Source organism: Leptosomus discolor, chromosome 1 (assembly GCF_034619465.1).
Source record: "Leptosomus discolor isolate bLepDis1 chromosome 1, bLepDis1.hap2, whole genome shotgun sequence".
Taxonomy (NCBI): Eukaryota; Metazoa; Chordata; class Aves; order Leptosomiformes; family Leptosomidae; genus Leptosomus; species Leptosomus discolor.
This window is the reverse complement of record NC_141391.1, coordinates 2329996-2341318: the sequence shown is the minus strand read 5'-3', so window position 1 is coordinate 2341318 and position 11323 is coordinate 2329996. Positions and strand designations below refer to the sequence as shown.

Here is an 11323-nt window from a genome sequence, read left to right as displayed (position 1 = left end):
GGAAAAACCAGAGCTCTGACGACAAATCCTTCAACTGTAGCTGAAGGAATAATATCGGCTGATGGATCTGCAGCGTCAGGCACCTTTGTCAGGACCATCCATAAATCCATCCATCACCTTCCCTGAAGTAAATGAGTAAATCCCGTGGGCGCTTGGCAGCTGCTGGTTGGGTTCCTGCTGCATGAGCTGCTCCACCGAGCCCCTGCACCAAAACCATCGTCTCCCAGAGGTCTCCCAGTGAAGCCTGGCCACCCATGCACCTTGCTAGACTCCCAAACGCTGCTGTACAGCGCGGAAAGTCCCTCTGGGTTTTATGGGAGAAGCAATTTTCCTGGAGAGTTTACTTGCAGGCGTATAAGGAAGCAATTTTCTGCTCCATCAGGGTGCAGTGCTAGCTCTAAAGGGCTTTGTGCCAGGGTCAGTGACACCGCTTGCAGTCGCGGATCCTTCCACCTCTGCCTGTCGCTCTGCATCCCGCCCGACACCAGCCTCTCGGTGGCTGCGTCTTCCTAGCAAATGAATTTCACTCTCCTGTGATTTGGGGGAGAAAAGGTGAAATGCACCATCGAGAGCTTTAGCAGAGCAGCGTTTGGCTTCGTAAGTACCTCGCTGGGCTGAGATAACACCTCTCCCCTCTGATGATGTGTGGAAATGAGTATAGCTGTGTCGGACCTCAGCTGTACACAAGAAAGCAGAGCAGAAATGCCAGGGCCAGCTCCAGCAGCTGCTTTGCTGCGAGGCTTTGCTCCTCGAGGAGGAGAAGGGAAGACGAGTAGCAAAGTGTTTGGATGAAGCTGCTCAGAGGAGTTTCTCAGCACTGGGCTGCTCTGCAGGCTAGCGAGATGTGAAGGTGCGATGGGGAGCAGATGCTGGCTGCGTTGTCTCTACTTGCCATCCATGGTGAAGACCATCCCAGGAGGAGGAGACCCCCTCCCGATGCTAAGGCACCTCCACTGGGAGGTTCAGGGAGAAACATGTCTTTGCCATCACTCCTTGCCCCACCGCTGTGTTTCTCAGAGGTCCCTTCCCATCCATGCATGGGGCAAACTCATCCCTTTGGTCACCTTGCCAGGAGCAGAGGACTGAAGTCAAGCTTTGCCTCTACTCCAGCATTGCAGAAATGGCCTGTCACCAGCGCCAGCAGCCCAACGTGCAGAAAACCATGTCTCTGGGGTTGGCTGGAGGGTGCTTGGGAAGGAGGGAGGGCTGCTGCCCGGCTGCCCTCAAGTCTGAGGGCAGCTCCGAGCAACCTCTGCCCTCGCTCCTGCAGGTGGAGATTTGCCCGTGGCCACAGCCTGGTTCTTCAACCACCCCAGCCTCCTAGGCAGCATTCCCCAGCTCGAAAACAGCCTCTGACGCTCTGACGCTCATTAAGCACGTTGTGTAATCATGGTGTGTTGTGCAGATACAGTCTAATTGCTCTCGGGTAGCTAATTAAGATAAGTGGGATGGCCACTTTGGGCTTGCTCTTTGTAAAGCCTGCTGGCCTCCTGCATTCCGGGGCTGCAGGAGGGTTAGTTCCTTCCTTGCAGTGCTGCGGATGCGATATCATCGCTTGCAAAAATGCCTTGCAAAATGCTTTTTTTTGGGGGGGGGGGAAGGACCTTACTCACCTCCCGCAGCTGTGAGAGGCACTGAAACTGCCCCCTTCACGGCACCCTGAAAACCAAATACAACATTTGGCTGCTTGGCTTAAAACCCCGGCTGTGTGTGGGGTAACCTTGGTCCGACACCCTCCTAATGCAGTTTTGAGCTGGAGGAGGAGGAGGGTTGGCCTGGAGCAGAGGCTGGGCTGCAAGGATGCTGTGGAAGTCGTTGGAAAGTCTGAGCTCTTGTAGCAGCATCTCAGCTTGTGCTTTATTGTTTAGGACAAAGGTCTTTTCGTGGGCACAGCGGGGTGCGGGGTGCAGAAGTTTCGGGGAGGAGTAAACAAGGCTCTTTGCAGCACCCTTTCCTCCCCGGCACGGCTGGGGAATGGTGCCTGCCCTGCTAAGTCAGCCCCCACCGTCGCAGCCCACAGCCTTTGCCTGTCCCAGTTTACCCACTGCTCCCCAAACGCTTTAGAGGCAGGCGGCATCTCTTCCCTGGCTTGTTCTTGGGGAAACTGAGGCATGAAGGCGGGAAGCAGCTTGCTGTGGAGTCGAGGTTGGGAGCTGGGTGCTGTTGGTCCTGGCCTTGCAGGGCTGGGCTGGGAGCTGGTTTGGGGGAGGCTCTCTGAAACCAAGGGGTGGCACTCCGGGAGTGACTGTTTCTCACCTTTTCCCATTGCGCTGGCGTGGTCCCTGCCTGCTCCACGGCGAAGATGCTGGGATGCCTGGAGCAAGGCAGGAATAGCCCTTCCCCCTGTTGCATCCTCTTCCTGGGGTGCTGGAGGGGGCTTGGACCATCAGGGACCTGGGGGCTGCGACCCTGAGCCAGGCAAGTGTCGCCCCCCCCCCCCCCCCCCCCCCCCAGTCCCATTGGGTTTTGCTCATTTTACTCTCCTCTCTCCTTACTCTGATGCGGGTGTATCTTCTGGTATTCGCTATCTCATCCCTCCTTTCTGCTTCCTTCCCCCTCTGTACCCAGCCTGCAGCACTAATCCTGCAGCACCCGTTGTTCTGCCTCCTTCCTGCAGAGGAGCGGATTCAGCGAGACCTCTTGACCTTACCTAGGAGAAACTGCGTTAATCGAAAATAATCTTTCTTACCATCCGGAGGTGTCCAGCTTCTAGGACAAAAACGTGGCTTTTGCCAAGCAAGTGCCATCCCCAGAGGATGCTGCCATGGCTGGGCTCGACCCAGTCGAAGAAAACCAGAACCAGACTGACCTTAGCATGCTGCTATCTTAATCCAATTTATTTATTTTTTAATCAGTGAAGTCTTTGTATTTGCTCTGGTCGTTATCCTTTATGCTGAATCAAAGTACTTTTCTGTTTCATTTTATTCTTAAGGAAGCGTTGTGGATGAACGGTGTCTAAATGCAATAGGTTATTCTCATTTTTAACTGCTGGCCACCTCGGCAGCGTTTCAGATCTCTTTCTCCTCGGGTCTCTTGGCGGCTCACCCGCCCTCCCTCGTTCATGGGCCGCGCACGCTCTCAGGTAATAGTGACAAGGAAGTAGGAAATCTCGCTGAAGGTGAGACGAAGGTGTGCATGGTGGGATGGAGTCAGACGTGGCTGTGCATCCTTGGCCACCGGCTGCTGACAGGTGATGCAGGTTGTCCTTCGTGCAAAGGACACCCCTGGAGAAAGAAGCAGCAAGTTCCTCCATGGCGGTGTGGGAAATTTGGGGTGATTATGGTGCGCAGCAAAGGGTGAGGGGCTTCTGCACCCTGCTTGGGCAGGGATTAGTGAAAACACTTCTACCAGCGCTTCCTACCAGTTTCTTCTACCAAGAAGACTATGAAAGCTCGTTAGGGAAGAAGTTGGACTAATTCCGGGTGTAGCAGCTTCCTGGGCACCCTGAAAGGTTAAAGGACGCACACATTTAAAGAAGGGCCTGGAAAGCATATGCAGGGGGACCAAAATACTCCTACAGACCACGGGCTTTGTTGTTTGCAGGTCTAACTGAGCACTTCTTTGGTGGGGAGGGTTAGCAAAGACGTGACTATAGATAACCAGGGAAAGAAGGACACTAAGCCTACAGTGGTGACCAGCTCCGTGAACATGCCCATCCCTGGAAATCTGGGCTCAAACTCCTTTTGGTTTCTTCCCTTGCTACCCTGGGACCCTTTTTCTTTCCCCTGTGTCACCTCTGAGCTTTCAAGAGGCTCCAGCAGCAAACTCGGTATCTGTAAATAATTCATCACAGCGCTGCTCCCAGAGTCAGGCAATGTTGGACGCCGCGGTCCGGAGGCAGACAGGTGCTTCGGCTGCTGCACCGCTTAACCCTGCAGAGGTGCAGGGGAGCTTCTCATGGACCCTTTAATTTATGATCAAATTTACTTTATTGATCCCATCCCGTCTTGTGTTGTAGCAATATCTCGTCTCTCGAAATGGGGCTTTTTGCAGAGGATGCTGTGGAGCTTGTAACTCAGCGGTGTGCAGCCCCCCCGCCCCCCTTGAATTTACCCCTCCTGTGCGCTGCACTTCAGGGTTGTATAAACGCCACGGTTAAGACAGTCCCCTCTTGCTAGAATTTACACCAACCCTTACGTTTGTTAATTTGTTTGAGGCTGCGGTACTTGCTCCTTTGCCTCTCATCATGGGGGAAATAAAATGATGCAAAATAATAATGTAAAGCCTTTCACCCCATTTGCTGTAGAGCTTGCAGATGCCGCTGAGATGGAAATATCTGTTAGAGTGTACCGAACAACAAGCTAAAGCCTAATGGGTTTAACGTGCCTCCAAACAACACAGCTTCCTGAGCAGGAAGCCTGGGTACTAAAAACCCAATAACGACATCGTCCTCCCACACATCATTCACTCCACAGATGTAGCTGGGGAGGAGGGAGGAGGGCGAGCAGGTCCAAAGGGAAGGAGGTCAGCGGTGCAGAGAGGGGGACGGTGGCTTCCCGCAGATTTCCAATTCTTTGCGTGGTTAAACTTCGGGGGTGGTTGGGAGCCAGGAAGGGAGCGGGGAAGGACTCTTCCAGGGGAGATGCAAAACCGCTGTGGGTGAAAAGGAGAGGCAGGAAGGGAGGGCTTTAATGTGCCAGAGACCCAGCGTGTGGAGGGATGGCGAAGGGCTTGCTGAGCCCCCCCTGCTGCAGGCAGGAGCTCCTGCTTCTGAGCCTGTAGGGAGGTCCCCGAAGCCCACCGCCGTTTAGGCAGAGCAATGGTTGCCTATAGCCTGCTCCTGGGAAGGCAGTTTGACCAGCCAACGTCTCCAAAGCTGCTTGATCTCGTGCATACACTTCTAGACGCTGTGCCCCGGTGCAACCATCAGCCCTGTGTGATGGGGATCTGCTATATGAGGATATATAGCAGCAAACATGATCTCGGGCACAGCTGGTGAGCTTGGCTTACCTTGGTGGGATCTTCATGTCTGGGAAGATCCCTCACACTTGGCCCAAGGCTGCTCCAGCACCGTTCAAGAGCTGAGCTAATGCTCAGTGGGGTTTTTCCTCTTATCCCCTTTTCCCATCTCTTCAATGCTGCGGGTATTTTTCTCACTCCATGGCACGGACCTTCAACGACAGCGTCACTGTGTAATGCATATTGCAAACACGCCTAGAAAGCTCAGGCAGCTTGATATAGTGCAATATGTAACGCAGAGGCTGGATCCTGGTCTCACCTGTATCCAACCAAATCAGAGGAGCTGCTCTGGGGTTTGTGGAGCTGCACTACCAAGGGAAGGAGAATAAGGTTCAAGGAGATTTGCACCAGCACAGTGGAGACCAGAGCCTGCTCCAGGCACTCTATGAAGACCCTTAGGATGCTCCTTGTGGCTGAGGTTCAGGGTGGGATAAGGGGAGGTTTGGAGATCTTTTTACTAACTGAGATGGTCAGTCTAGGTGTGTGGTAGATATCAGAAGAAAAAGAAGCCAAGATGTCTTGTGTCGTTCAAGGGTATGAAGGGGTTGGTCAGAGCAATTGGAGTCCCTTAGCTTGGGACAGTAAAAATGTCACACCTTCCTCCTACAGGTATTGAAATTATTATTACAGGATCACAGAATGGCTGAGGTTGGAAGGGACCTCTGGAGATCATGGCAACACTGCTCCCAGTGCAGCCCAGCTGGCTTTCCTTGCTGGGAGGGAGTGTTGTGGTCTTGTGTTCAAGCCCAGGTCCTTCTCTGCAGAGCCGGGTCGCCCCCAGCCTGTGCTGGTGCCTGGGGTTGTTCCTCCCCAGAGACAGGGCTTTGTGCTTCTCCTGGTTGAACTTCGTGTGGTTCTCCAGCCCACTGAGGTCCCTCCGGATGGCAGCACCAACACTGACTGTGTCGGTTGCTCCTCCCAGTCTTGTATCTCCCGTTGACTGTGTTCTGCCCCGTCACCGAGGTCATTGATAAGGATGTTAAACAATGCTCACCCAGATGATATTTAAACAATATTGTCCTTGATTATGTTGAACAGCATTGGTCCCAGTTACGCTCTGGTATGGCTGGGATTTGGCAATACCAGGAGCCTGGCCAAGCACTGCTTTGTTGCTTTGAGGTGAAACGATTAATAATTTTTAACCTCTCAGGTGCCCTGGTGATTAGCACGTTCAGTGTTTTGCATGCCGCTTTGCTGCTTTGCAGAAGCAAAGTGCTGAGAGGAAACGAAAACCAGGAATAATGAATAGCTGCTTACAACGACCGTGTGCCTGCTGTGTGGGTGTCGGCAAAGCACGACAGGATTTTGCTGTGCTGAGCAAGGCGAATACAGGCAGAGCAACTTGGCAGTGTGCTGAATGGTTTGTTTTGGCAGGCGGATAAAGCAGACCTGACAGGATGACGAGTACTGCTACGAAGAGCAGCTACCCGGATCAGGCCCGGAAAACGCTCTGCAGGAACCCATTTCTCAGTATCAAGGTAAACACCTCCCGCTTTCTATAATCCCACCTTGGATTACTGGCCTGGTAAAGAGGAGTTTAGCTTTCTGCAGAAGGCATTGATAGGATTTCTGTTTACCGAATGCATTTAGAAAATGCTCCGGGTGCTCCCTATGGCAGAAGTGCCATCGGATGTGCAGCCGTCTCCATCCAAAAGCAAACAGTGGGACAGCAATGTCGCAATGCAAGTTTAACTTTCAGCTTCTGCAGCATTTAGCTTCTGTCAGTGAAACTCCCAGAGCCCAAAGCAAACCTTCAAGAAAAACAAATCCCAGATTTTGAAGCAGCTATGAGCCTCAGCCTGCATGGAAATAAGTTTTTTATGATATCCATGATAAATGCCTGTATGTAACGGGAGCAGCAGAGATTGAGGGAACGGGGAATCGATCTGGGAGCCTGGCATACAGCAGCCTGCAAAGCTTTGGGTGTTAGTCCCCATTTAGGCAAGGAATTGCATCTAGTTGGCTTAAACCCTGCCTTTGCTTGAATTTATTCACTGAAAACCTATATCCTAAGCAGTGATTGAGGCCATCTGGCCTGCAATGCCGCCTGTCCCTGAGGTAAGTTCACCCGGGGCCTCCTCGTTTTGCCGTTGGGTGTCTGGGGTGATGCGGGGAGGTGCTTCCTCCACACCTTCACCCAAAAGAGCTCTACCAGGTGCAGTGCAGGCAGCCAGACGAGTGGACTTGGTGAAGCCTTTTGGAGAAGCCCCAGAAGTTGGTTGTGGTGGGGACAGCAGGAGGTGGTGGTCACTTCTGCACGGCAGTCTGAGCGTCAGAGGGCTGCCCAGGGAAAGCAGAGGACTGGCTTGACTTGCCAATATACGTGTGAAGCCACATTTCCTCTGTCCTGGAGCACTCAAATCACAGGGAACCCTGGGTGAAGATCTCTTTTTCTCCCCTTATCAAAGCTGGGAAGAGGCATGAGGCTGGATGCAGTAGAATCTGAGATCTTCTAGTGGTGCCTGTTTGGGATTAGCACATTGACCTTGAGCTTGCCTGCAGATACACATGGCCTCCTACCCGTGACTGTAGGAGGATCCATGTGCCAGGGAGGCTCCTCAGGTTGTTATTTGCATGCTCAGTTGTTTGCAGAGGAGGATCCATGACCCTTGGCTTTGGAGGTGGTGGGGAATCATTTTCTCTTTGCATAGTGCTAATGGCATTTTTAAAAAATTGCCCGTAATGATGATGGTAACACCAGTTGTGCAAAGTACTATTAGAGAAGTGTAGCAACACTCAAAAGAAAAAAAAAGGTATAAGCACTTAGATAAGCATCTGCAAAGTGGAAGTAATAATCAGCATTGGCCACAGTGATGTCAGAAAAAGCGAGTGCTCATCTTGCATCAGAATCAAGTTCATATTTCCATCTTCTTTTCTACAAAAAGGACATTTTGGAAGTGTTGTGCCCTTTTCTCACGTGTCACAAGGGAGCAGGAAACTAAAACTAAGCCAGCTGTTGGTCTAGCTGGATGGCAATTGCTGTGTTCAATGGAGCATGTCGTTTGGCTTGTGAACATCAGCTTTCAAGACACTCTTGTTTAAACAACCAGAGCTGACAAGTATGGAGTGTTTTGCTGTAGGAACAGACTACTGTGAAGTGGGAGCTTGAGACACGGAGGTCTGGGGGAGCCAAAGGCCGTGTGAAGTGAGAGCAGACCAAAAACTGTGGGGTGAATAAATTGAGAACCAGATGGAAAACGCTTTTGCTGTTACTGTGCGGCAGCAACAGGTTTTGGGATTTTCTTTGTATGCCTGTGGGACATACATACACGATTTAACATCGGCTTTTCTTAGCATGTGACTGCATGAAATGATGTTTTTATTTGCTTAAGAGAGTTGCTAGTGACCTGGTAAGCTGGGAGACCAGGTTCCCCGTTCTCTCTTTTAATTTAATTTTAACATAAGCCAGAGCCAGTAACGTAGACCTTGTTTCTTCCAAGTCTTATGGCAATGCCATGCTGTAAGTGTCCTGCTGGACTCGGTGCAACCTCAGTTCCTCCCCAGCTGAATGTTTAAGGACCTCTTTGCAGAACCATGGGCTGCACCTAGGGTGGCTCCCTCTGTCCTGCAGCATCTGGTTTGTTTTCTTGCAGCTGAATAATTGCACTTTATCAGAAATGAAAACATTACCATCAGTCTATTGCTACATTCAGTGTAGTTGGAAGCCAATTAGGTGACTTGTTAAGAGACTCTTACCAGGCTGTAAGGCAAAAGTGTTAAAGGCTTAAGATTTCCCTGTCGCTTTTGTGGGGAACATTTTGGGTTTGGGTTTGTTTTTTGTTTGTTTTTTTTTTTACAAATGCTGGTAACTTAATCACCCTCATCCCTTGTGTCAGAGGGGAAATGAGCTCAGAAGAAGTCACCGAGGCAGAGGGTTACCAGAGCTGCAGAGGCTGGAGGCACAGGAGGGCCACAGAGCTCATTGCCACACAGTCCTGAGGTTTCTCCCCTGGTCCCCTTTTCAGTCTCTTCAGCCGGGTTTTTTTACTTGCCAGCAAGATTAGTTTTAAAAATAAAATGCCATAGATTTTTCCTTGTGGATGTATTTCAAAGGGGTTTGAAACTTCAAAGACTAAAGCCATTGAGGTGCAAAGTCAGCTCGGGTCTGTGCACAGAATCAACATCTATTTTGCTGAGCAAAGGTACCTGTGAAGGTAGATGTCGAGACTCTTGGCAGGGAGTATTGCAGGCCAGGCCTGGGCAGGGCAAGGGCAGCTCTGAAATGGCCCATGTCCGCTGGAGTCTGTTACTTGCTGATGGGTCCCTGGAGCCCCCCATGAGAAGAGCAGAAGTAAGGGATTTTGGTGAAGACCAGTTCTGCTCCTGATGGACACCTTACTGCTGGGTTGCTGCTTGGAAAACTCAGGAGGGAAACCCTGACTGATCCTTCCAGGTCAGAGCGTTGCAGGAGGCTGCAGGGGTGATTGCAATCGCAGCAGACTGGGACCAACCTCAGCAAAGCCATTGCCAGGCGTTACCCTGGAGGCAGCAAATCCTCTCTTCCAATTCTCACACAAAACTGCTGAAGGACTTGTTTGCATCCCTAAGGCAGAGCTGACCTGACCTGACCGTGCATGTCACCAAGCACACAATTAGTACAGGATGTTTTCCCCAGATCTCTCTTTTTTTTTTTTTTTTTTTTTTTTTTTTTGCTTTCAAGAAGTCACCCTGTCCGGTTTCTAAATGACTTCCTCAGAAAACATAACTTTGAGACCAGGGTTTGGATGGTTCTTGCAGAAACACAAAACCATTGCATAATGTGGTTTATGTGTTTAAAGTGGTTGAAGGACCAAAATCACAGCACTGCAATTTTTTTTTAATATATATCTCTCTATATCTCCAGAGAGGGAGAGAGCATGTCACAAAAACTAGTTGCCACGTGTCAAAATGCAACTGAGAGGCGTAACTCAAAACTGTTTTTCTGGGGAATGCTCCTGGGGCTGATGGTCCTTGAGCCTTTAGAGATACCTGGTATGAAATCCTACAGTCCATCAGAGCAGATTAAATCAGGTCTGCTGCGGCTTCCATTAGACTCCAACATCTTGTCTGGGCTTCAAGGAGCGTCAAATATCCCGTGCTGGACACACGAGTCTGGGAAGAGCGGTTCTGCCAAAGAGCTGCTGATGCAAAGAGGTGGACAACTAGTTTGGGATCCTCTGATAGAGACTGCTACAGGAGGAGAAACTTTCTTGGAAAGATAATGTGTGTTATGGCAACAGCTCTCCTGCAGATGAAGAGGAAGCAGGCTGAGAGCGATTAATTGCTTGGCAGTAAAGCATGGTCCATAGCGTGATCCACTGTAGTCCATATAAAGAGGTTTTGTCCAATAAAACTGGGATACCTGGAGGACCTGAAGGGCCGCTTGGACATCTGAAGACTGTGGTTGCTAATGCAGTCACTGCTGGGTTGTTTGAGGTGCATGTGTTTTCAGGTATCGTGCCATTAACAAGGGCGGTGAGACCCTTCCTGGTAGTCACACGTGTGGGAAGGTGAGCAGCCCCAGGGGGGATGCTGTGGTCCCATGGACACACGTTTCCCATCCCTGCCAGACCCTGCCTGTTGCCATCCTGCACCTTGAGGATGTGCCCCATGACCTTCCTGCCCCAGAAGTGGCTTCCAGGTTCGTTTGCAGACACAACTGTGGATCCAACGCCCCTCCTGAAGGGATGACATGCACATTCCTACTTCCTAAAGCTATCGAGGAACTGGCTGAGGACATTCACGGTCTGTGGGAGCTTTCTGGTCTGTGCTTTAGTTCAACAAAGAACAAGCTAGACCTGCCCCTGCCCCGTGCCTTTATGAGAAGTGGTTCTGTGCAGTGGTAGGGACTTGTGCCCAATTACATGCGACTGGTTTTGATTAGACTGGAACAAGCTGATTCCTCCCAGACCCATTTTCTCCTCTCTGTAAGCACAGCCCAGTGCAGGGGATTTTATCACATGCTAAGGCACAAAACTCGTTCTTAAAATAGCAGCAAAAGTCTCCCAGACACATGGAAATGGCGTGATAGGGACTTCCCTATGACAACTGGGGCAAGATTGCGTGTGCAGCTTTCAGAGTCCTCATAGGGAGGATTTGTTGCCAAACTGCACAATCAACACTAGAAACACAGTGGAAGCTTTGTAAGAAGCTTTTCCCAGACCACCGAGAGACAAGATACTGGTGTTTAATCCCCAGGTCTGCAATTTGTGGGCTGCTTAGGACTGAGTACATTTCTCTGTTTTCTTACACATATGGAGTGGGAGCAGCAATACCTTGCCGACACGTGCAAGGCTTAGTAAAGGAAAGCCTGCAAAAAGATGTTAAAAAAATATAGAGAAAAGCAGAAGAGCAGCAAGTTCCTCCAAGAGTGCACGATTGCAGA

The 11323-nt window shown here is 50.7% G+C and overlaps 1 protein-coding gene across 1 annotated transcript in view; it reads left to right on the top strand.

Moving 5' to 3' along the window:
* The first annotated feature begins 6356 nt into the window (after nucleotides 1–6356).
* The window catches only part of SLCO2B1 (solute carrier organic anion transporter family member 2B1), a 45075-nt gene continuing 40108 nt past the window's right edge, over nucleotides 6357–11323 (top strand). Inside the window, exon 1 of the mRNA XM_009953612.2 lies at nucleotides 6357–6437. Coding sequence (XP_009951914.2) covers nucleotides 6357–6437 — 81 coding nt within the window. The remainder of the gene's footprint in view (nucleotides 6438–11323) is intronic.